The sequence below is a fragment of the Notothenia rossii genome (genome assembly GCF_949606895.1).
Source record: "Notothenia rossii genome assembly, chromosome: 4".
Taxonomy (NCBI): domain Eukaryota; kingdom Metazoa; phylum Chordata; class Actinopteri; order Perciformes; family Nototheniidae; genus Notothenia; species Notothenia rossii.
This window is the reverse complement of record NC_136902.1, coordinates 74,733,446-74,755,344: the sequence shown is the minus strand read 5'-3', so window position 1 is coordinate 74,755,344 and position 21,899 is coordinate 74,733,446. Positions and strand designations below refer to the sequence as shown.

The 21,899-nt window shown below is 40.4% G+C and overlaps 2 protein-coding genes across 2 annotated transcripts; both read right to left on the bottom strand.

Moving 5' to 3' along the window:
• Positions 1-1,735: 1,735 nt before the first annotated feature.
• On the bottom strand, positions 1,736-6,860 carry LOC307037466 (extracellular calcium-sensing receptor-like). Its single transcript, XM_079678351.1, has 8 exons — positions 6,739-6,860; positions 5,985-6,279; positions 5,608-5,897; positions 5,068-5,363; positions 3,690-3,895; positions 3,349-3,570; positions 2,921-3,044; positions 1,736-2,844 (listed from the first exon to the last, which is right to left on the bottom strand). Exons 1-8 carry the CDS (start codon positions 6,843-6,845, stop codon positions 1,943-1,945), a joined length of 2,442 nt encoding a protein of 813 aa, XP_079534477.1. The 5' UTR covers positions 6,846-6,860; the 3' UTR covers positions 1,736-1,942.
• A 1,492-nt stretch (positions 6,861-8,352) lies between these two features.
• On the bottom strand, positions 8,353-12,822 carry LOC307037473 (extracellular calcium-sensing receptor-like). Its single transcript, XM_079678358.1, has 7 exons — positions 12,541-12,822; positions 12,164-12,453; positions 11,625-11,920; positions 10,300-10,505; positions 9,959-10,180; positions 9,526-9,649; positions 8,353-9,449 (listed from the first exon to the last, which is right to left on the bottom strand). Exons 1-7 carry the CDS (start codon positions 12,799-12,801, stop codon positions 8,548-8,550), a joined length of 2,301 nt encoding a protein of 766 aa, XP_079534484.1. The 5' UTR covers positions 12,802-12,822; the 3' UTR covers positions 8,353-8,547.
• Between the last annotated feature and the right edge of the window lie 9,077 nt (positions 12,823-21,899).

Sequence of the window (21,899 nt, the reverse complement as noted above, 5' to 3'; positions counted from 1 at the left end):
AGCATTAAGCATTCCCACTAGCAATTTCTTCAGGAATTGCATTCTCTAGTTAGAAATAATCTTGTTTTGCTCATTGTTCCCCATCTTTTTAAGCTTTATGGTTTTGTTTTTTTTAAAGCAAAAATCTTGGCTGAGATTCTTGTGACTATTGCTTAGTGGTTTCAGAACAAGGCTGTTTGTTGTGCTGTGCAGATCCTCTGAACCAGTGAAGGCTTTTCAGCAGCACCTTTATAGTATTCATAAGTTGCCCCTTTAACAGAGGTTGTTTTACCTAAAACAGGCCTGAACAAGGACAAATCATTGTTTTTAGAGTCTGATTTGTAACCAAAAGCATCAACAGGGGCCTGCATAAGATATCATCACTATCCTCAAACTTACCCACAAGGTGTGAGTTGGGGTTTGCCATGGTAGCTGTTCTGCTGCTTAGGAGCCACAAAATGCAGAGGGAACAACCCTCCAATCACAACATCCCCTCCCGACTGCAGGGCCAAAGGCTCACTGACCGCCAGTTTCACACACTGAGGTAAGATAGATGCAACACCTCTCACTTGATCTAAGTATTCCCAAACTCCTTTGTTTCTCCGCTATAGTCTCTTCTTAATTCGACACCTCTCTCTTAATATAGTTCTTTGCTTCCCATCACACGTTTGGGAACATTACAAACAACTGGAAAAACCAGGCTAAATAAGGAACAAATAAGCAACCAGGCAGGACCTCCAGCAAGGACAAATTGTAGTCTACATACTGACCCCATAAAGACCAATATATATTTAGTTTAATCAATCACAACGAAAAACAATTATATAGGTGAAGACTACGGCCGGCTCGTGTGAAATGTGTTTGGAGATTGACTAATAATGTGATCAATTATTAAATTCATTTCAAACAATAGTATTAAAAGGTTTTTAAGTGTCTATTACTAAGACTGGAACAATTCCAGGTTACTTTTGAGAATATACATTAAAGGATGATACAAAATGTATTTAATGAAATTCGATTTGAACAATTGCATTTTATTTTAATTGTTGCCTTTTAAGACTCAGATGATTCAGAAATATCAGATGTATTTTAGACCAAACAAACACAGTGCTTTATTTACAAAAGCTGAAAAACACAAATCCATGAACAGGTACTGTAGCACGAGGTAGCATCCAAACAAAAGGTGACTGTGACCAACATAAAGGGGGACATGAAAGACAAACAATGAACCAACACCGAACACAGGAAGAGACTAAATACAGGGAGGGGTAATCACGAGACGAGAAACAGCCGGGCAGGGAAGGAGAAGCACAAGGGCAACAGGTGAACACAATCAGACAATCAGACAATCAGACACACCAGGGAAACTAACGACAGGGAGGAATGAATAGCAAAACAAAACCCATTACCAGACACACAAAACTAAAACCGTGACATGACATAAGAATCGTGACACCCAGACCTACCACCTACGGGGGGCTACATCATATTGTAAAGCTAATGTGCATTTTATATTGGTGCGTATGCTTATGTGTCCCAAAAGATGCAATCTATGAAAATTATTATATTTTAAATATAATAATAAGAATATTCAAAACACATTTTAAGAACTTGTTGAAGGATTTGTGGACTATGGGATATGTTGTATTTTCCTCTTTGGCAATAATGTTATAGCAATTTAGCTAGCTTTTCTTATGATTACGCAGTATTTAATATATTTTTGGACATTTTAATCAAGTAGCACACACGGTCTGAATGTTGATTTATTTATTCACTTTATTTTATTTTTTCAGTAACTGATCAAAATGTATTGTAAAATAGGGTATTATTAAATTCACAAAATTAAATTACAATTAGTAAAATATTGGGCATAAAAGAAACTCCAATCTGAATATTTAAATCAACAAGGAAAGCATATTTGAATGTGCACAGTATATAGGCTTTATAAAGCCATCTATATTTTTTACAAACCCCTGCTCATTAAATATTTCTTGGTGTTTTTCTCTGGCTTGAATAAAATAATAACAAATTTTGGGGCGAATATACACGTAATTAGTCCAAAACTGGAGGCCAGAATGGCAAATATCTCCACAGCCACAGTATATTTCCCAGGAGAGCTGACATATGCTGGGATAAATGTGATCCAGACTGCACAGAATATCAACATGCTGAATGTGATAAGCTTGGCTTCATTAAAGTTATTAGGTAGTTTCCGAGCTAGGACAGCTAACACAAAGCAAAAGACAGCCAGTAAGCCTATATACCCAAGTACAGCCCAGAACCCCAAAGCTGATCCTAATGCACACTCCAGGATGATTCTCTCCTTGTATGTCGTGAGGTTTTTCATCGGAAAGGGGGGACTAAGAACTAACCAAATAGTACATATCAAAACTTGAATGAACGTGAAAGACACTACAGTCAATCTTTGCTGTGAAGGCCCAAACCATTTCATCAAATTACTACCTGGTAGTGTAGCTCTGAAGGCCGTCAGAACTACAATAGTTTTTCCGAGAACACAAGACATGCAGAGGACGAATGTGATCCCAAACGCTGTGTGGCGCAGCATGCAGGACCACTCCGAGGGTGCTCCAATGAACGTTAATGAACATAAGAAACATAGAGTCAGGGAGAAGAGCAGCAAGAAGCTCAGCTCAGAGTTGTTGGCCCTGACAATTGGTGAGCTCCTGTGACGATAGAACACAGCTGCTGTTATAATGGTGAGACAGGCACCACCGATTGAAAAAGCAGCCAAGACGATTCCAAGGGGCTCGTTGAAGGAAAGAAACTCTACAGGTTTGGGAAGACACGTATCTCTCTCTGCATTAGGCCAGAATTCCTTGGGGCAAGGGAAACAATCAAAGGAATCTGAAAAAAAGAAAAGAGCTTTAAGCAGTTGGAATTTATATTTTATGTTGTCGACATAGATTAGAAAAACAAATACCTGTAGCATTGCTAATCTCTCCCTCGGGACACGGTGTACAGTCATAACAGCAGATGGGTTTTCCTTTCTGAAGCACTTTACGAGTTCCTGAAGGACAGCTGTCAGTGCACACTGACACAGGCACCTGTCACATACAAATTAACTCACATGTAGACAGGTGTGCTCTGAAGCTAAAATATAAAAGGATAGATTCATGTTTTTTTCTTCACAATGTTTTTCTTTGTGTCTTTTACATTTCTCTTGAGTTAAAAAATAAATAAATAAATAAACATGTATTTTAAACAATAAAACATAAATGTCATGTTAAAAATACTCTCTCACTATTCGTAACATTGGATTCTAATGAGGTACCGAGGTATGAGACATCATACCCTTTGAGATGATATGAAAATGTAGCATGACCAAACTATTGCTTTGGGGCTCCTCACCTGTGTGCCACCCTCCACCCAGGTGAGGTTCCTGTTGATAAGGAACTCCTGGCCCACCGGCAGTGATGAATCGTATCGCCCCACAGTCACCAACTCAATGCTGCCACTCTCATTTCTTTGCCAGTTTACCAGCTCATATGTGGCCACAGGATCCCCGTTGGCATCAAATGACACATCATAACCATTTTGGGAAAAATTTACTTTTTTCAACTGATTAAGAACCTATGGATGAAGTAAAGGAAGACAGTGAAGGGGAAAAGATAAATAATTTAAAAGTTAAAAGAGCATTCATTTGATAACATAGACATGCAGCTTAAAAGAGCATCATTCTTTTTACTGACCTCTTTGGCCTCTAGTTTAGTGAACATGTCACACTGTGTAGTAGAATCAGTTGTCTGACACACTGCATTATGAATGGCATGCGCTATTGCATAGACAGCCTTGTACACCATGTTAGTGATTCGAAGTTGAGATGTGTCAGTGTATGAGCTCTGGAGCATCTTTATATCTTCAGTTCCATCACACACACTCCTGTCCGTGGCTTCACCTAAAAACAAAGAGACAGAGGGAGGTGTTTTTAGTCATGATGATTACATTCATTCATTCTTATGTTTGTATTGTGTTATTTAACCGGCCAAACAAGCATTGCAGGATTTATATCACGTTTCAAATCACTGTTTTGCGGACATGTCTGTTTTTTACGTTATTAGTTTATTTTAGCAGCTTATATTTACACAAATCAGTCATCAGACAAATACTTATTGTATAAGGCAAAATATGTATTCCTTTTATTTAATACTGACTTGCTCTGTTATAATGATGCATGATGGACAGTAGAACCATTAGTACAGGATCATCAGAGACCCTTATCACACTACAAATAAACGTCCTGTCCTTTGCTGTCTGGTAGCCGGTAACACACTAACAGGCCGACACAACTTGATTCAACACGTAATAAGACTTCTGAACTCTTGAAGTCAAGACTTTGATACTGTCTCTCTACATTTAAATACTTGTACTTTAACTCACCTACATTATTTATGTACACATACCGTATGTAAGTCGCTATGGATAAAAGCGTCTAACCAGTAACATGTAATGTAATACCGTGTATATATTACTTCTCATAAAGCATATATTTACTACATTCCTTTTTAAAGTTCATCTTCTTTATTTTACAATGACTGTAACCTGTCAACAAATATATTCCACAATTTATATATATATATATATATATATATTTTTTTTAATATATTTTGACTCTGGACTCTGGACTTTATGTTTTTGATAAACATATTCTAGAGCGTGACTTTTTTTTTAAACATTTATTTTATGACCATTTTTGAAGGGAGACTTTCCCTAAATTGTTGTGCATTGAGGAATAAATAGCTTTCATCTAAACAAATAAACAGTCTGTAATCAATGCATAATAGCCTAAGTAGAATAATGTACATGTATGTTATTTACAATATATTAGACATTATTGTTAATAAACATGACCTGAACATCACATTGTGAGATCAATCACCGAGATGCACCTTATGTTCGCCTCATGTATTTCATTAAAAATATTAGATTTCCCTTTCAGTCAAAATCTGGGGTTTTTAACAGGCTGATCAATTCAGGGAGCTACACTTTGACAGAAAATAAAAAAATCTAACACAATCAAGACACTACCGTGAGTGTCATGTATGTTTAATATTGGCACAACTTTCTCACTTTTTACCAGCCTGCAGTTGAATGCTTCCTCCCAGAACATGGTAAGCAATGGGGATTCAGCCACTTTAGAGGGAGACAGATCCAGCAAGAAGTCCCTCAGACCTGGGATGACAGATTTTTCAATGCCAAATCCGATGGCTCCAGCAAGGAAGCTGAACCTCAGCATGTCTCGGTCGGTTACCCAGGTCTCACTACCTATCCACTGGCGAGGTGGAGAAGGCTTGCGTGACAGCTCCTCCAGCAGAATTCTCATATCTCCAGGGGAAATAAATGCCACAACAACCTTAGCCGTTGACCTGGAGGGACGTTCAATGACATATAAAAACAATAGTTATAATATAAGACTAATATTGTCTTTTATAACAATATTATCATAAGTATGAAGAAAAACAAAACATGAGAGATGATAAACAGATATATTGGCACATTTCCTGTTGTAATAAAAACATGTTCCATCACTTAAAGAACTTGTTTTGGTTTTTCTGTGCAGAAGGTCAGTGTCGGCAAAGGGAACTAAAGGAGAATCAGTGATATAGAAACCTGCGGATAACATCAGCTACTCTCTGGATCCGGCTACGTGGGTGGGTCCGAGAGAAAGACTCTGAGTATTCCACACAGATCCCCTCTTTACGTGCTGCATGCAGGAAAGACGCCATGCCATTGTTGCCATAGTCAGAATCCGACCGGACAGCACCTATCCAAGTCCAGCCAAAGTGTTTTACCAGCTTGGCCAGCGCGTCAGCCTGGAATTGATCACTCGGGATTGTTCTGAAGAAACTCGGGTACTGCTGCTTATCAGACAGGCATGCACACGTGGCAAAGTGGCTCACCTAAAGCAAACAACAGTTATTTAACGGGACAGAGGCAAAACAAGTAATGGACTCAAACACAGTTTGAAATTCATTCTTAATATTTACTTGAGGTATGTTGAAGGGCCCGATGATGCGCAACATACTGATGGTAGACGTGGATGCAGACGCACCAACAACGCCCATCACCATACCAGACTTTGAGCATTTGTCGCCGGTGTTAAACACCGGGTCTAGTCCCCCTGAAAGCTGAAATGCAACATGCACCGCGACGGACACCGAGTCACATGAGTCATAGATCTCATAACCAAGCTTGATCCCCGGAAGCAGCTCCGTGCTGTTGTTAATCTGCTCGATGGCGAAGACCATTGCACGGGAGGAGCGCAGTCCACGGGAGTTGACGCTGCACACAGACCGGTGTTAATGTTAAAACTTTAAGATTTTAAAATAATACGTGAAAGACTACAAGATGACTGAAATTCAAAGATATGGTCTGGATAATAACTAATAGCATCTCTGTAGGCTTTATGGGAATTTCATCTGTCAAAAACCCAAACACATGATTAGATATATATCCAATATTCACAATCACTTTGATGAATTGATTCAATGGTCCAATAAATCATAGGTTTCACATTTCTCCATTCAACAAATGGTTAAGTATGTATACATCAGTTAAACTATTGCCTTTTATGAAATAGAACAAATAAATCCACATTATGTAAAAAACTAAAATATTTATAAATTATTATTATTTTTAGAGTTTTTACATACAACACAGTAAATTGCAACACAAATGCACAATATACACATCAATATACTGTAAATGCCCACATGCTAGCCAAACTCTCCCTGTACTAACCTCCCTGCGCAGCTTATTGGCTCGGGGATGGTGGTGTAGTTATGCTTTACTGTGTGAATGTAATAGTGTATGGAGAAAACACCCCCGATGACATAGTCACCGTCCATAGAGAATGCAGGTTGATGAGTGGTACCTTGTAGCTTACATGTCACAGATGAAGCATTAGTGCTAAGCACAGCAGCAGTCCTATCCCCTGTAAGCCCAGCCGCTTGTTTCACACCATCCCCAAAACTATTCAGAACAAGAACTGACTTCAGCTCACATAAACCTATAGACAGTATCAGACCAATAAGAGACATCTCCATCATCAACTGTCGCCAAGTGGGCAAACTGTACTGTGTGTTCTCACTGGTTTATAACGTTTTTCAGACGCTTCCCTCCTTCTACCATACGTCACTTTGCTATTAAAGAGAGAGCATGCCCATGTCCAGCGCTGACAAGATGTATTTCTTTTATTTCATATTTTATAATGAACTTTTCTTCAAATAATCATCCTTGAGAAAGTCATGCTGTTTGGATGGTTGCCCAAATACCCTAATCTAAAGCCATCACAGCAGAACTTCCCCTGACAAGCAAGACATGTCCTTAGATGACCAATATACTGTACATGTTTTATGTTTTTCTAGGATCAGTATATGATTTTCAGAAAAGGAGGTGGGTGGATGATTAGAAATAATCGTGTTTTGTCACAATCACAACATCCCCTCCCGACTGCAGGGCCAAAGGCTCACTGTCCGCCAGTTTCACACACTAAGGTAAGATAGAAGCAACACCTCTCACTTGATCTAAGTATTCCCAAAATCCTTTGTTTCTCTGCTACAGTCTCTCCTTAATTTGACACACCTCTCTCTAAATATAGTTCTTTACTTCCTATCACACTTTTGGGAACATTATAAACAACTGGAAAAACCAGGCTAAATATTGAACAAATAAGCAGCCAGGCAGGAGGCATGGACACATTGTAGTGTACATACTGACCCCAAGGCCAATACATATCTGGTTTAACCAATCACAACGAAAAACAATTGCCTAGGTGAAGACTACGGACAGCTCGTATGAAATGTGTTTGGAGATTGACTAATATTGTGATTAATTATTGAATTCATTTCAAACAATAGTGTTAAAAGGTTTTTAAGTGTCTATTGCTAAGACTGGAACAATTCCAAGTTACTTTTGAGAATATACATTAAAGGATGATAGAAAATGTACTTAATGAAATTCCATTTGAACAAATGCAATTTATTTTAATTTTTGCCTTTTAAGACTCAGATGTTTTAGAAATATCAGATTTATTTTAGACCAAACAAACCCAGACCTACGGGTGGCTACATCATATTGTAAAGCTAATATGCATTTTATAATGGTGCGTATGCTTATGTGTCCCAAAAGATGCAATCTATGAACATTTTTATATTTTAAACATAATAATAAGAATATTCGAAACACAATTTAAGAACTTGTTGAAGGATTTGTGGACTATGGGATGTTGTATTTTCCTCTTTCTTAATAATGTTATAGCAATTCAGCCAGCTTTTCTTACGATTATGCAGTATTTAATATTTTTTTGGAAATGTTTATCAAGTACCACACACGGTCTGAATGTTGACTTTATGTATTCCCTTTCTTTGATATTTTTAGTAACTGATCAAAATGTATTGTAAAATAGGGTATTATTAGTAAATTCACAAAATGACATTACAATTAGTAAAATATTGAGCATAAAAAAAACTCCAATATGAATATTTAAATCAACAAGGAAAGCATATTTGAATGTGCACAGTATAAGCTTTATAAGGCCATCTACATTTTTTACAAACCCCTGCTCATTAAATGTTTCTTGGTGTTTTTCTCTGGCTTAAACAAAATAATAAAACATTTTGGAGCGAATATACACGTAATTAGTCCAAAACTGGAGGCCAGAATGGCAAATATCTCCACAGCCACAGTATATTTCCCAGGAGAGCTGACATATGCTGGGATAAATGTGATCCAGACTGCACAGAATATCAACATGCTGAATGTGATAAGCTTGGCTTCATTAAAATTATTAGGTAGTTTCCGAGCTAGGACAGCTAACACAAAGCAAAAGACAGCCAGTAAGCCTATATACCCAAGTACAGCCCAGAACCCCAAAGCTGATCCTAATGCACACTCCAGGATGATTCTCTCCTTGTATGTCGTGAGGTTTTTCATCGGAAAGGGGGGACTAAGAACTAACCAAATAGTACATATCAAAACTTGAATAAACGTGAAAGACACTGCAGTCAATCTTTGCTGTGAAGGCCCAAACCATTTCATCAAATTACTACCTGGTAGTGTAGCTTTGAAGGCCGTCAGAACTACTATAGTTTTTCCAAGAACACAAGACATGCAGAGGACGAATGTGATCCCAAACGCTGTGTGGCGCAGCATGCAGGACCACTCCGAGGGTGCTCCAATGAACGTTAATGAACATAAGAAACATAGAGTCAGGGAGAAGAGCAGCAAGAAGCTCAGCTCAGAGTTGTTGGCCCTGACAATTGGTGAGCTCCTATGACGATAGAAGACAGCCGCTGTTATAATGGTGAGACAGGCACCACCGATTGAAAAAGCAGCCAAGACGATTCCAAGGGGCTCGTTGAAGGAAAGAAACTCTACAGGTTTGAGAAGACACGTATCTCTCTCTGCATTAGGCCAGAATTCCTTGGGGCAAGGGAAACAATCAAAGGAATCTGAAAAAAAGAAAAGAGCTTAAAGCAGTTGGAATTTATATTTTATGTTGTAAACATACATTAGAAAAACAAATACCTGTAGCATTGCTAATCTCTCCCTCGGGACACGGTGTACAGTCATAACAGCAGATGGGTTTTCCTTTCTGAAGCACTTTACGAGTTCCTGAAGGACAGCTGTCAGTGCACACTGACACAGGCACCTGTCACATACAAATTAACTCACATGTAGACAGGTGTGCTCTGAAGCTAAAATTATAAGAGGATAGATTCATGTTTTTTTCTTCACAATGTTTTTCTTTGTGTCTTTTACATTTCTGTTTAGTTAAAAAAAACAAGAAAAGTAAGTAAACATGTATTTTAAACCATAAAACGTCACATTTCATGTTAAAAATACTCTCTCATTATTCGTAACATTGGAATTCTAAAGAGGTACCGAGGTGTGAGACATCATACCCTTTGAGATGATATGAAAATGTAGCATGTTAAACTATTGCTTTGGGGCTCCTCACCTGTGTGCCACCCTCCACCCAGGTGAGGTTCCTGTTGATAAGGAACTCCTTGCCCACCGGCAGTGATGAATCGTATTGCCCCACAGTCACTAACTCAATGCTGCCACTCTCATTTCTTTGCCAGTTTACCAGCTCATATGTGGCCACAGGATCCCCGTTGGCATCAAATGACACATCATAACCATTTTGGGAAAAATTTACTTTTTTCAACTGATTAAGAACCTATGGATGAAGTAAAGGAAGATAGTGAAGGGGATAGAGAGATCATTTAAAAGTTAAAAGACCATTAATTTGATAAAATAGACATACAGTTTAAAAAAAACATCATTATTTTTACTGACCTCTTTGGCCTCTAGCTTAGTGAACTTATCACACTGTGTAGTAGAATCAGTTTTCTGACACACTGCGTTATGAATGGCATGCGCTATTGCATAGACAGCCTTGTACGCCATGTTAGTGATTCGAAGTTGAGATGTGTCAGTGTATGAGCTCTGGAGCGTCTTTATATCTTCAGTTCCATCACACACACTCCTGTCTGTGGCTTCACCTAAAAACAAAGAGACAGAGGGAGGTGTTTTTAGCCATGATGATTACATTCATTCATTCATTCTTATGTGTGTATTGTGTTATTTAACCTGCCCAACAAGCATTGCAGGATTTACATCACGTTTCAAATCACTGTTTTGCGGACATGTCTGTTTTTTACGTTATTAGTTTATTTTAGCAGCTCATATTTACACAAATCAGTCATCAGACAAATACTTATTGTATAAGGCAAAATATGTATTCCTTTTATTTAATACTGACTTGCCCTGTTATAATGATGCATGATGGACACTAGAACCAGCAGTACAGGATCATCAGAGACCCTTATCACACTAGAAATAAACTGTCTGCCCTCTGCTGTCTGGTAGATGGTAACACACTAACAGGCCTACTCAGCTTGATTCAACTCGCAATAAGACCGCTGAACTCTTCAAGTCAGGACTTTGATACTGTCTCTCTACATTTAAATACTTCTACTTACTCTTTAACTCACCTACAATATGTATGTAGCCTACATATAATGTGTATATATTACTTCCCATAAAGCATATATTTACTACATTCCTTTTTAAAGTTCATCTTCTTTATTTTACAATGACTGTAACCTGTCAACAAATATATTCCACAATTTATATATATATATATTTTTTAAAAATACATTTGAACTCTGCACTATATGTTTTGGATAAACATATTCTAGAGCGTAATTTTTTTTTTCAAAATTTATTTTATGACCATTTTTGAAGGGAGACTTTCCCTAAATTGTTGTGCATTGAGGAATAAATAGCTTTCATCTAAACAAATAAACAGTCTAGAATCACTGTATAATAGCTTAAGTAGAATAATGTACATGTATGTTATTTACAATATATTAGACAGCATTGTTAAAAAACATGACTTGAACATCACATTGTGAGATCATTCACGAGATGCACCTTATGTCCGCCTCATGTATTTCATTAAAAATATTAGATTTCCCTTTCAGTCAAAATCTGGAGTTTGGTCTTTAACAGGCTGATAAATTCAGGGAGCTTCACTTTGAAAGAAAATACAAAAAACAACAAAATCAAGACACTACCGTGAGCATCATGTATGTTTAAAATTGGCACAACTTTCTCACTTTTTACCAGCCTGCAGTTGAATGCTTCCTCCCAGAACATGGTAAGCAATGGGGAGTCAGCCACTTTAGACAGAGAGAGATCCAGCAGGAAGTCTCTCAGACCTGGGATGACAGATTTCTCAATGCCAAATCCGATGGCTCCAGCAAGGAAGCTGAACCTCAGCATGTCTCGGTCGGTTACCCAGGACTCACTACCTATCCACTGGCGAGATGGAGAAGGCTTGCGTGACAGCTCCTCCAGCAAAATCTCCATATCGGCAGTGGAAATAAATGCCACAACAACCTTAGCTGTTGACCTGGAGGGACGTTCAATGACATATACAAATAATAGTTATAATATAAGACTAATATTGTCTTTTATAACAATATTGTCATAAGTATGAAGAAAAACAAAACATGAGGGATGAAAAACAGATATATTGGCACATTTCCTGTTGTAATAAAAACATGTTCCATCACTTTAAGAACTTGTTTTGGTTTTCTGTGCAGAAGGTCAGTGTCAGCACAGGGAACTAAAGGAGAATCAGTGATATAGAAACCTGTGGATAACGTCAGCTACTCTCTGGATCCGGCTACGTGAGTGGGTCCGAAAGAAAGACTCTGAGTATTCCACACAGATCCCCTCTTTACGTGCTGCATGCAGGAAAGATGCCATGCCATTGTTGCCATAGTCAGAATCCGACCGGACAGCACCTATCCAAGTCCAGCCAAAGTGTTTTACCAGCTTGGCCAGCGCATCAGCCTGGAATTGATCACTCGGGATTGTTCTGAAGAAACTTGGGTACTGCTGCTTATCAGACAGGCATGCACACGTGGCAAAGTGGCTCACCTAAAGAAAAAAACAGTTATTTAACGGGACAGAGGCAAAACAAGTAATGGACTCAAACACAGTTTGCAATTCATTCTTAATATTTACTTGAGGTATGTTGAAGGGCCCGATGATGCGCGACATACTGATGGAAGGCGTGGACTCAGACGCACCAACGACGCCCATCACCATACCAGACTGCGAGCATTTGTCGCCGGTGTTAAACAACGGGTCTAGTCCCCCTGAAAGCTGAAATGCAACATGCACCGCTACAGACACCGAAGCACATGAGTCGTAGATCTCATAACCAAGCTTGATCCCCGGAAGCAACTCTGTGCTGTTGTTAATCTGCTCGATGGCGAAGACCATTGCACGTGAGAAGCGCAGTCCACGGGAGTTGATGCTGGACAAAGACATCGGTGTTAATGTGAAAACTTTAAGATTTTAAAATAATACGTGATAGACTACAAGATGACTGAAATTCAAATATATGGTCTGGATAATAACGAATAGCATCTCTGTAGGCTTTATTGGAATGTCATCTGTCAAAAACCCAAACACATAATTAGATATATATCCAATATTCACAATAACTTTGATGAATTGATGCAATGGTCCAATACATCATAAGTTTCAAATTTCTCCATTCAACAAATGGTTAAGTATGTATACATCAGTTAAACTATTGCCTTTTATGAAATAGAACAAATAAATCCACATTATGTAAAAAACAAAATATTTATAAATTATTATTATTTTTACAGTTTGTACATACAACAGAGTACATTGCAACACAAATTCACAATATACACATCCATATACTGTATATGCCCACATTCTAGGCTAAATCTCCCTGTACTAACCTCCCTGCGCAGCTTAGTGGCTCGGGCATGGTGGTGTAGTTATGCTTGACAGTGTGCATGTTGGAGTGCATGGAGAAAACACCCCCGATGACATAGTCACCGACAATAGAGAATTCAGGTTTACGAGTGGTACCTTGTAGCTTACATGTCACAGATGAAGAATTAGTGCTAAGCACAGCAGCAGTCCTATCCCCTGTAAGCCCAGCCGCTTGTTTCACACCATCCCAAAAACTATTCAGAACAAGAACTGACTTGAGCTCACACAAAGCTATAGACAGTATCAGACCAATAAGAGACATCTCCATCATCAACTGTTGCCAAGTGGGCAAACTGTACTGTGTGTTCTCACTGGTTTATAACATTTTTCAGATGCTTCCCTCCTTCTACCATACGTCACTTTGCTAGAGAGAGAGCATGTCCATGCCCAGCGCTGACAAGATGTATTTATTTTATATGTAACTTTTCTTCAAATAATCATAAACAAAGTCATGTTGTTTGGATGGATGCCCAAATACCCTAATCTAAAGTCATCACAGCAAAACTTCCCCTGACAAGCCAGACAAGTCCTTAAGTGGCCAATATACTGTATACATGTTTTATGTTTTTCTAGGATCAGTATGATTTTCAGAAAAGGAGGTGGGTGGATGATTAGAAATAATCTTGTTTTGGGGGTTATTTGCTCATTGTTCCCCATCTCTTTAAGCTTTATGGTTTTGTTTATTTTAAAGCAAAAATCTTGGCTGAGATTCTTGTGACTATTGCTTAGTGGTTTCAGAACAATGCTGTTTGTTGTGCTGTGCTGATCCTCTGAACCAGTGAAGGCTTTTCAGCAGCACCTTTATAGTATTCATAAGTTGCCCCTTTAACAGAGGTTGTTTTACCTAAAACAGGCCTGAAAAAGGACAAATAATTATGTTTAGAGTCTGATTTTTAACCAAAAGCATCAACAGGGGCCTGTATAAGATATCATCAGTATCCTCACACTTAAGGTTCAAGGTTCTTTATTTGTCATTCGAACATTGCTACAGAGTAGTTATGTCAAGGAAAATCTTAGGTCACAGGCTTCTCCAACAGTGCTGCACAATAATACAGAAAAACAGAAAAATATATAGTGCAAGTAAATATTAAAAGTAAATACAAAAGAAAAGTAGTTTAAAAAAAGTGAAATAGTGAAATAGGAGTCTATATGCCAGCTATTGGAATAATATATTACATACATAATTACTAAGTAGCATTACCCACTAGGTGTGAGCTGGGGTTTGCCGTGGTAGCTGTTCTGCTGCTTAGGAGCCACAAAATGCAGAGGGAACAGCCCTCCAATCACCACATCCCCTCCCGACTGAAGGGCCAAAGGCTCACTGTCCGCCAGTTTCACACACTGAGGTAAGATAGATGCAACACCTCTCACTTGATCTACAGTATTCCCAAACTCCTTTTATTCTCCGCTACAGTCCCTCCTTAATATAGTTTTTTACTTCCTATCACACTTTTGGGAACATTAAAAACAACTGGAAAAACCAGGCTAAATAAGGAACAAATAAGCAGCCAGGCAGGAGGCGAGGACAAATTGTAGTGTACATACTGACCCCAAGGCCAATAAATATTGGTTTAATCAATCACGACGAAAAACAATTGCAAACTGTAGGTGAAGACTGCGGACGGCTCGTGTGAAATGTGTTTGGAGATTGACTAATAATGTGATTAATTATTAAATTGATTTCAAACAATAGTATTACAAGTTTTTTTTCCCTCTTCAAACTACCAAACTTCACTCCTTCCACCTTTGAATTCCATGCCGTCACAGTAACCCATCCTATACAATTAACCATTGTTGTTCTCTACCGTCAACCAGGCGCCTTGGGGGACTTCTTGGAGGAATTAGATCATCTCCTCTCACGCATCCCTGAAACTGGCCCTCCCACTGTAGGCCTACTTCTCAGAGACTTCAACCTCCAGACAGGGAAGATATCTGAACTAAAATCTCTTTTAACCGCCTTTGCTTTCTCACTGTCTCCATCCCCACCAACTCATAAAGCTGGCAATGCCCTTGATCTCATCTTCTCAAGGAACTGCACTGCTTCTAACCTCTCTGTAAACCCACTTCACACATCCGATCACTTCTTCATTTCATTCTCTCTACCCCTTTCCAACCATAACAAACTAATCTCTTCCAATTCTGCACCTGTCCGCCGCAACCTTTGTTCCCTCTCCCCAGGGCTCAACGCTAACTGTTAAAAGTGGTTGCCAGGCTGGCAACCAGGCATCAGCTTTTGGTTGCCAAAACTGAAAATACGGTTGCCATTTTTAGACATCTTATATTTTAAATAATTAAGATACTATACAGTTATACATCAACTTAATAATGAACATGTGACAAAAAATAATGTTTAAATGCTTTACAATAAGTAATTAACACAATTAATTGAAACTCAAATGGTAGTAAACTTGTCCACCCTCAATTGCTGGTATACTAAATCCCAGTAGTGCAGCTGTTGTTCTTCACAGATCCCTCACAAATGAATTGAGCAAGTCACTAGTTTCTTGGTCATCCATTGTCTCCCTTTCAAATGTGGGTCGTCTTGACCTTTGTGCTGACCACCACCATAAATCCATTGCCCCTTCAGCATTGAAGTCTTGGATTGGCAAGACTAATACATTTCTAATGTTAAATAAATGAAAACCATTCACAGTTAAGAATTAGATATTAATTATTAATGCTGTAAATTATTTATTCGTATGTCTAACTATATTTAAAATGTATTACCTTTTTATAGAAGTGATCATATTTGTATGCCAATATTTTCCTATGTTAAAGTTTCGTTTTGCACTTTTATTTTGGTAGTAATAAGATCAGGACTCTTATTTTGAAGGAATTTCTACCGAAAGTGAATGGACAACATTCCTCTTTGTTTTTCGTTCTGGTTTACCCAGCGCCATATAGAGAGGATAGTTGCGACAACGGAGGTCTAAAATGCTTGATCGTCACGTGGTTCAGGGAGACTCAATAGTTCCCCGGAAGTTCGTGGCGGGCCATTTGAATCACGATTTGAATGCATTAATACCAGGATAGAAATTAAATTTTTGGTAATTAGTGGTCAATAAAGGTTTTGATTTGCAATATTTATACAACATATCGATATGTGTATGTAGTTACATCAATGTGTTTTTTTTAAAGTAACATTTGCTAATATTTGAGGATTAAGATACAAATAAGAAGTACTTTATTGATACCAATTGGGGAAATGTTTACGCTGCAGCAGCAAAAGACAAGGCATTGTACATTAGACAGTTAAAAGACTAGAATTAAACAATCAAAAATGTAAACATCTCAAATAGAAATAAAATAGCATTACAAAAAGTAGAAAAATATACATAGTGTGAACAGCTATCTTACCTGTTAACATATACATGTTAGGCTAACGTTGCCTTGGTTAAAGAGCCTGTTGTTTATTGCTTTGAATTCTTTAAAACAAATATTATCTTCTTAAACCTGTATGGTAGTCAGGAGCATCACATCCTAATGTTTATTGATATATTTAGAGGGAGGGGATGGGAACGAATCCTTCAAAATTCAGATTAGATACATTTTTACCATTTCTTTAATTCATGGTGGTTTCAGTAATCCCCTGGTAATTGAGGACACAAGTAATCTAAAGTATTAATGTAATCTTTATGTCTTTCAGAAAAGACAGGAGACCCACAGGTGCCTATCAATGATTGTCAACTGACAGCACAATGAGTCAAAGGACTAGCAGCAGCAGCATGATGATGATGTTAAATGTGTTGTTTTAGGAACATCCATTGTAAATAAATGGAATTCAATAAACATTGAATAGCATATCATGCAGTTTGTCTGTGCCTTTTCCTCTGTGTTGTTCTGGCATATCGTCTCCCTCATGGTTTGCTGTACTGCCTGGGGATGCTCCAAGCGCTCAGAAAAAGGAGTACACATGTAAAGTTTCCCCACTGACAGAGAGGAGGAAGGAATGGCTGGCTCAAGTCAGCAGGAGCAATTTAACCATCACAAAAGACAGCAACAGCAACAACATATGTGAGGTAATCATATTTTTCACAAAATGAAGACCACACCATTGGGAAGCTTAACGTCTGTTTAATAAAAATAAGGAACAGGAAGAGGCTTGCAAAACTCTGGGAGTTGAGACTCAGGTGCAGGGTGAGGGTCTCATTGCAGGTGTTCAGGCTCCGTTGAATCCCCCTGGGGTTCTTGTGCTGAGAGAGGGAGACAGGAGAAAGGGTTAAATACATCTAGCAACCTATAGGATGGGAAATTGCTGACCTATTTGAAACTTACCTTGTGTTTTCACTCTCACTTAAGTTCCTCTCCCTTTGCCATCAATCCAAAATCAGCTGAGCTGCAACATAATACAGGCAGGTAATAATCAACAGAATCACAAGGACATCATATGGCTCTGCTAAAAACACTCACCCATAAGATACGTTTTTGTTTACTGTTTGGAAGTCTCAAATATGCACTCTAAATCCATATCAATAGCGATGTATCACACAAATAGCTCTCTTCCTTATTATTGTTTAACATTAAATATATTACTAGCTTGAACTCTAAAATGAATATCCTCATTTCACCATCTCCACCCACTACAATCACACGCCCCAATGTTATATTTAACTCATATTTAACTCCCTCCACCCCGGATAAAAGCATGTTAAGAAGCCCCTTTTCTCTAATTCCACAACATTGGGTTGAAATAACATTAGGAGAACTGATTAATAGGCTGTTCGTGGTTAACGTGTGTTTCTAACTTTATCCGGAATCCTAGCCATTAGGCTAGGATTCTGTTATCTGTAAACGTTCCCTAAATCTACTGATTTAGGGATAATCTTCACGGAATCCACTAACATCCTTTAATACACATGTTAATTTGACTCAGATGTGCTGATAATATCTGCAATATAAATCTTTAAACGTCTTCTTACCTTTAAAAGTCCAACACGAACGGTCTATTATGCTGCAACTCTACTGCGCTGCTAGCCGCAGACAGCCCCGCAAGTCAGCGGCAAGCTAAGTCCCGGGGAACTATTGAGAGCTCCACGATCCGCCATTGCTGTAAAAAAAACTGGTCGATTGGAGTGACCGGAGATGTCGTAACTCTTCTATCTATATGGCGCTGGGTTTACCTTACGCTTTATCAGTTGAACATTCGTTTGAGATGTTGACGGGTTGGCCGAACTTTTTACCTCTACGGTCAAAACAACTTAATTTGCTTCGCCATTTTTTGTAAAACAAACACACGGCGCACCGCGCACGTGCATCGCTTTCTGGCTCCGTAATCACACCAATGCATGTGCAACTTAAGTATCAGGTTCCGACTGGTCACAACAATAATTAAATATCACTCTTAATACAACAAATACGCATCACTAGGACCACCAGGGTGGGTGGAGGGGGTCAGGAGGACGGGATTGAGCTGATAACCCAGGGGCACAGCGGAGGACACGGAAGGGATCTCGGCGGACGGCCCGGGGGCAAGGTAGAGACCATGGAGGGGGTCTCGGGCGGACAACCCGGGGGCAAGGCAGAGACCATGGAGGGGGTCTCTGGCAGACGGCCCGGGGGCAAGGCAGAGTCCATGGAGGGGCGAAGGCCACAGCGGGCGAACTCAGGGGGCCGAGCATGAGGAAAATATTGAGTTTTAAGTGCCAACGGAGAAGGGGCTCAACAAAGCTCAACCCTTCGGCGCTTCGGGCCGAAGCCCCGGACACTTTTCCACGCCCCCATTGCAACTTACAACGGAGAGGGGAAGCCAAGCCTCCCCTACTCCGTCAAAAAATGCATTCATCAATTTCAGACTACTGTCTGCACGAAATCGGAAACCCGGTTTTTGAGAGGACTCAGAAAAAAAACGGGTGTCTGATTTCATGGAGGAATGTATCCGCTCCATGTGCACTCTGGCTCGGATTCATTTTTTGCCCGGAGACCCCCCAGCATGGTTCTTACCAAACTTTAAGTTTTTGAACTGGTCTCTGGAGGAATGTAAGGGGAGTTGGCAGGGGACTCTACCCGCATTATTAGGCACTATTTTCGGATACATTTGTATCACTTTCAACCCCTTTTTTATGGTTCTCCAAAAAGTTAACAGACTTTTTTCTGACTCTGGAGGAAAGTGAGGGGAGTCGACAGGGGACTCTACCCGCATTATGAGGCCCTATTTTCGGATACTTTTTTTCATTTTCACCCCTTTTCTATGGATCTCCAAAAAGTTAACAGACTTTTTTCTGACTCTGGAGGAAAGTGAGGGGAGTCGACAGGGGACTCTATTCGCATTATGAGGCCCTATTTTCGGATACTTTTTTTCATTTTCACCCCTTTTTTATGGATGAATTGAAATACGTTGCCTGGAGGATAGGACCGAGAGATGACAGACTCTCTGGCCGCCTCACAAGTCACTATTGTTGGACACTTTCTTTGCTTTACCCCGGTTCTATCACTCTTTCCTCCTTTGACCATAAAACGTGTTTCCTGCTGGGGTACTGCCTGGTTCCGGGGCACCCCAAACCCTCTCATGGTTGGGGCACCATGAATTGATGCATCGGACCCAATGTTGCCATCACCAGCCCCGCGTTGGTGTGGAGGTGGGACCATTTAACTTGGTGGAAACCCAAGTCCTCCCTTGGTCCGTTTACCATGCATTGAAGCATCGGACCCATGGTTGCAATCACCGGTTACGCTAACGCATATAAACGGAGAAACAGAAAATAATTTAAATACAATTCATTGTGTCTGTTTTAGTAAGGATGTTGTCCGAATGCCCGGTGTGCAGACTCTTCTATCTGGCTTTAAACAAGCACCTTAAGTACAAACATGCAGTGCGGAACCTGGAGGAAAGAGGCATCATTCTTAAAATGGCCAGTGGCAGAATAAATATTCGGACCAAACCCTGTCCCATCACAGGGTGTTCGTATGCTGGGAAGAGACTAGACCGTCATGTAACTCATGACCACCCTGAGTTCTCCCAAGATGAGGCACATCAGGTCATGGCAAAGGCTGAAGCATAGTGTGGCCCTGCAGTTGCTCCATGACCTCCGAGAGGCTAATCCCATCATTTGAATGGCTACATCATTGGATATAGACAATGAGGAGGAATACCCGGTGCACCCTCCACCCTTCTCCCCACATACCGAGTGTGACGAAGAGGACTGCAGGCAGTTGATAATGGAAAATGTGGCATTGAGGGCTCAGAAGGATGCCCTCATTGATGAGGTGAAGACCCTGTGCTCCAGGCTGAAAAAGGGGCTAAAACCCAGGAAGCGTGCCACTGCTGCTGTGCTTGAGGAAGAGGAAGAATGTATACAATTTAAGGGCCTGGCAATCTGAAGTACCTCCGGCATGAACACAGTAGCCTCCGGCAGCAATACCCCTCTCAAGACCCCGGTGAAGACTGTCATGCGGTCCCCAGAAGCCTCCGGTAATGAGACCCCTCTCAAGACCCTGGTGAAGACTGTCATGCGGTCTCCAGAAGCCTCCGGTAATGAGACCCCTCTCAAGACCCCGGTGAAGACTGTCATGCGGTCCCCAGAAGCCTCCGGTAATGAGACCCCTCTCAAGACCCCGGTGAAGACTGTCATGCGGTCCCCAGAAGCCTCCGGTAATGAGACCCCTCTCAAGACCCCGGTCAAGACTATCATGCGGTCCCCAGAAGCCTCCGGCAGCAATACCCCTCTCAAGACCCCGGTCAAGACTGTCATGCGGTCCGCAGAAGCCTCCGGTAGTGAGAACCCTGTATGCCAGAAGACCCGTGTGTCTGTCTACAATAAGCTGAAAGCTAATCTGGCTAAGGACTGGCCCTCCCCCCCAAATCACTGGTCCACTGGGAAGGTACGGGGGAATACCATGCGTGAAATCACGTTGCCTAAAAGCATGGAGACGTACATTCAGACATACAGAGGTCATTGTGAGGGTGTCGCACCGACAGTAAAATGGAAAGAAAATTGTCTGTCCAAGGTCAGCCGGATAAAGAACTTCATCGTATTCATGGTCCATGGTGTTAACCGGCTGTCAGACTGGCTGTTTCTAAAAGACACGAAGAGGGTCCGTGGCTGGAGCGAGTATATTTCAAAGTCGGGCCGGGCAGTCACAACATTGCTGTTGTTCCTGAAGAATGTGAACCATATCCTGAGGTACTTGTCTGCGTCAAAGCTCCGGGGGTGCAGGCTCACCCAGTCTGATATGACCCACATCATCAGAGAGGTGACAGCCAACATGAACAACTTGAAAAAGTCCGTCACTGTCCACCAGTTTGAGGTGAAGAGGAACAAGCTGGATCGTCTGCCGAGCAAGGTGGGGCTTCTAGCCGCCATTGCGGCCGCTGAGAAGCGCATCCCTGATCTCCTTGACCTGATGGCTAGCAATCCGACCTCAATCACCCAGTACCTGCTATATGGCTATCTAACCCTCCATTGGAGCCTCCTGTATGGCCACCGTCCGGGTGTGTACGCAAACATGACCAACACGGAGGTCTTTGAGGCGGACGGAAGGGGCACTGCTGAGGGCTACATCATCCACGTGCAGGATCACAAGACTGCCAAGACATTTGGCGAAGCACAGGTGGTGCTTACAATAAAGGA